The sequence below is a fragment of the Fukomys damarensis genome, unplaced genomic scaffold, assembly GCF_012274545.1.
Source record: "Fukomys damarensis isolate Sample0158 unplaced genomic scaffold, DMR_v1.0_HiC HiC_scaffold_12, whole genome shotgun sequence".
Lineage (NCBI taxonomy): Eukaryota > Metazoa > Chordata > Mammalia > Rodentia > Bathyergidae > Fukomys > Fukomys damarensis.
In genome coordinates this window covers 4,205,209-4,209,418 of record NW_022900924.1, presented here as the reverse complement: position 1 = coordinate 4,209,418, position 4,210 = coordinate 4,205,209, and the positions used below count along the sequence as shown (strand labels likewise).

At 50.6% G+C, this 4,210-nt stretch overlaps 1 protein-coding gene across 2 annotated transcripts in view; it reads right to left on the bottom strand.

Annotated features, from left to right (window-relative positions):
* The window catches only part of Sec14l2 (SEC14 like lipid binding 2), a 22,320-nt gene that overhangs the window by 15,048 nt on the left and 3,062 nt on the right, over positions 1–4,210 (bottom strand). For both annotated transcript variants that reach the window (XM_010603783.3, XM_010603784.3), the window contains exon 3: positions 484–527. In XM_010603783.3, the coding sequence (XP_010602085.1) occupies positions 484–495 (12 nt within the window). In that variant the 5' untranslated portion in view covers positions 496–527. The remainder of the gene's footprint in view (positions 1–483; positions 528–4,210) is intronic.

Genomic DNA, 4,210 nt, shown 5'->3' with positions numbered 1-4,210 from the left:
AAAAAAAAAAAAAAAAAATCCATAGCAATCCTCCTGCCTCAGCCTCTGGAGTGCTGGGATTACAGGTGTACCACACGGCCACCAGCCCAGCCACAGAGAGATTTTTTAAAAGCAGGAGATGGGGCAGAATGGGTGGGATCCTTAATAAGCATTTAGCAATAAATGACATCATGAACCAACCACCAGAACACAACTGGTCACTAGAAGGCACTAGGCAAGGATGGAAAAGAAGGCCCTGCCTGTTTTAGAAGTCTCAACACAGCCGATTATCATCCTTGGCTGGCCCAGAACTATGAAAACTCTGTATTTCCCAGGAAGGGAATGCCCTTTGTCCCACAGGGGTAAGTCAACAGTGGTCAGCTAATACTCAGATACGTCACACAAGCCAAAATCTGCCATCGGAGTAGGTGGGGGTGGGCAAAAGAATCCAACCAGGGATGCTTCTGATGGGGAGAAACTGAGGCAAAGCCAGACAGATCTCACCTTCCGTAGCATGGCCTCTGACTTCTGCAGGTCAAAACTTCTTGCTGTAACAAGGACACGCGGTGAGGGTTAGGCTGGTGACCTGGGCGTGCAATGGACGAATTAACCTTTTCCCTTCGCTGCGACAAATCCTCTTGGGCATCCCCCAGCTGACTCTCAGGCCATCCCACACACGGCGGCTAACACAAGGCTCTCCACTGCGGTCTTCCAGAACACCGCAGCCCCTGGGCTTTTCAGGAGAGCAGATCAACTTCAGGGAACATCCGAGGGCAGCAACGCAACCTCAGCCTCAAGAGTTTTACGCCAGTGGACACAATCAGGGAGAGGGTCTTATCTCTTCTCAGGGAAACTGAACCCTGGACCCTTTATCATTTGGCCCCTTTATCTCCTCCACAGTCTAATATCCAACCCCGCGGAACGGACCCACAGTTCAAAGATGAACGTAGCTGCCCTGTAATCTGGAGCAGAGCTGGCAGCACATCCCAGGGAGAAAGAGGAGTGGGTGAGCCTCCAGTCAACCTTGTTATGGCCTTTTTATTCTGTTTGTTGTGTTGTTGTTTTGAGACAGGGTCTCACTCTGTAGTTGAGACTGCCCTGGAACTCACTATGTAGCCTGGCTTCTTGTTATGTCCTTAAAGAACCAACACATACCTGAAAGGAACACAAAGCATTCCTGGAAGGCTGAATTAAAAGTTCAACTTATTTTATGCGCGAACTCCAAGCTGTCCTGCTCTTGTGTTTGTCTGTTTGTTTGTTGTTTTTTGAGACAGGGTCTCACTGTGTAGTTGAGGCTGACCTGGAACTCACTATGTAGCTCAGCTGATCTTGAACTCACAGCGATCCTCCTGTCTCAGCCTCCTGAGTGCTGGAATTACAGGCGTGTGCCACCACGCCCGGCTTGTCCTGCTCATTTTTGAACACAGTGACCTCACCGTCTCCCAGCACCACTTGTTCTCAGATAATCACAGCTGCCATCTCTACTTACTTCTCCTACTGAGGTGAACCCCACTTTAGGGACACTCAGAGAACAGGGCTGCTCCCACAGCCACAACAACCCTTTCAGCACGGGCAGACTCTGGGCCGCCCCCTCAGATCTCCCCAGTACCATGCTAGGTGTCCTTGGAACCTCTAACCATTCCTCCTGCTCATTTTCACCCCAAAAACTTCCCTCTGGATGTTTTCCTGTTTGCCAGGGCTTCTCTCGGAGCAAGCTACCCAGAGCCAAGCATACTCCCAGGTGTTGTTTTCCTTTGCCAATAAAGCCTAAGAATTTTCTTGGCAACGGTAAAGTCCTTCGGTCAGGTGGAACTGAGTCAGTTGAAATCCCAAATCCTTTGCACCTGTGCTGCCTCTAAGCTTCCGCTCCATACATGAAGAGCGGGGACATTTGATCCAACCCTCTCAGATTTCATCTGCATACAGTAAACTTCATCTCTTTTGAAGAGGTTCTGAGATATGGATTATAACCAGTTTGGCATCTGACCTATGCGCGGTCTGTCCCTCCTACCTGTACACGATCCATGGACTTGATTGGCATCTAGATCTGCTGATGGCCCTAGAACCTGGGCCAGAAAGGTCACCGGTCCCTTCATCATCTCTCCGGGAACAGCTGAGTTCATTCCCCGACTTTACTGTTGTGAATTCCAGTGCTGCACCGAGAAGGCTGTGACCGTTGCCATGCCCATGAAAGGTACCGGACACATACGGGCAGAATTCAGCAACCACCCTCGGGATCTGGTCTTGGGACGTCCCTCCTAACTGGCACCCTTCCTGCGCCATTGTGGCAGCCTGGGGAAGCATCTAGAATAATATAGTGTGGGTTTGCATCCCAGCTCTTCTACCTTTTCTGCTGGACCATGGACAAAATGCTGCGTGCGCATCTCAGGCCAAACCACCTAACAAGTGAGAAAAAGGAAGACGCTAAACATCCTCTCATATAGAGGAGACGGACCATGAAAATGGGAATCTGCTGTAGAAAGGACACCCCCGCTTCCTAGAGAGGCGGGGGGGTGTACTCGGAGCCCCCTTATCTGGGCAAAATTTCTGTGAGCGCCTCTCTGCTAGGGTCCAACTCCAGGGCCTTCTGCAGCGGCTCTTCCTTAGTTGCTACTCTCCTGGCAGCAACTCACCTGCCTTTCCCCATTCCTGCTAAGTTAGGCCTCTCCAGGGCTTCAGCTTCCTTACTTGGAGGCAACTCGAGCCTGGCTTGAGGTCCCACAAGAGAACCTCGCCTTCACACAGGCCCCTGCTTCCTTCTGGCCCACACCTTAGTGCTGTAAAAGGCAGAGACTCAGACTTCTCTGCCTGCCTCCCAGGGTTTCTACAAACTCCTTTTTTGCCTCCTCCTTGCTATCTGACCCTCTTTGCTGGGGTGCCCAGAGCTCAGCCCCCACCACGCAGAGACAGCAAGGACTTGTGTACCTGCTTTAGCGATCTGGTGGCCAGCAGAAAACTGAACCCAAAGCTCACACTTGGGTTGGAGAAAGATATTCTGCGGTTCGCAGCTTGTAAATGTCTCCTTTAGATTCAAAAGGAGAAAGGGGGAAAGGATTTGTTTTGTTTTTTAAGGGCAACAAAAACCCTGATTGAAATTCATAATAGGGTCTGACCAGGCCTGAGCTCCTGCCCAGGAAATGTGAGGCACAAATGAAGTACAGAGGAGACGCTTCCTCTGTTTGCAGAACTTGGCTTCAGGAGCAGCTATGGCTTATTGGAGAGGATGCTGTGGTGTACTGGACAGGAGGCTGGCCAGGAATTTAAGTTTCTGCCCTGATTCTGCTCTGCACTGGCTGTGTGCCTTCAGGTAAGTCCCTCTTCTTCTCTGAGCCTCGTTTTTCTCATCTGGCACATAATGGTGACCACACTCTCGGACAGTCCTGTGATATGTGCGCCTAGTAAACACATACCAAATCTCAGGCAAAGAGGGTTATCCCAGGACTTAAGGAGGTAGGGAGACTAGCAGCCAGGACCCCACACTGGGCTCTTCCTAGATAAAAAGAGCTGCCAGGCTGTGTGACGGTTCTCTGAAAGCGCACGTCTTCCAGCACATGATTGGTTTGATCCGCTTCTAGCTGGCCCTGTGAGGAGGCCACTGTCGTGCCACTCTCTCCACCCACCTGCTTCCAGCTCCAGCCTTTGACAAAGGCTGGGCCTAAATTCCCTCCACCCTGATCTGAATCCACTGGCACACCCACGCTGCCCCTCCGCCTTCTCTGGGGGGATATCGGGGGTAGGGATCGCAGCTTTCTGGGGAAACAGGTGACACTTCCAGAGGTACACGAGGCCCCACCTGGCTCTTCTGGATTCACCTGCCCTCGGGTCCTCATAGTCAGCCCTCAAGAGCTGGCTACTCTATCAAATTTCTGGAAAGGGAAACTATGTATTTTCCACCTGTCCCAGGATGCCTACCTAGGGCATGGAGATTTATGTGTCCACAAATAAATAATGCTTTACATCAGAACTTGAGCTCTACTAATGTAACACAGTAGAGTTTTATTATTTCTATGTCTGGTAATAAAATTTCTATAAAGGCAAAAAAAGAAAAAGCCAGATGCAGTGACCCACATCCGTAATCCCAGCTACTCAGGAGGTTATGGCAGAAGAATTGAGTTCAAGGGCAATTTAACTAATTCGGTGAGACCTTGTCTCAAGATGAATTAAAAAAGGCTGGGAATTGGGCCAGGGATTTAGCCCAGTGGTACTAGCCAGCTGCCTCACGCACAAGGAC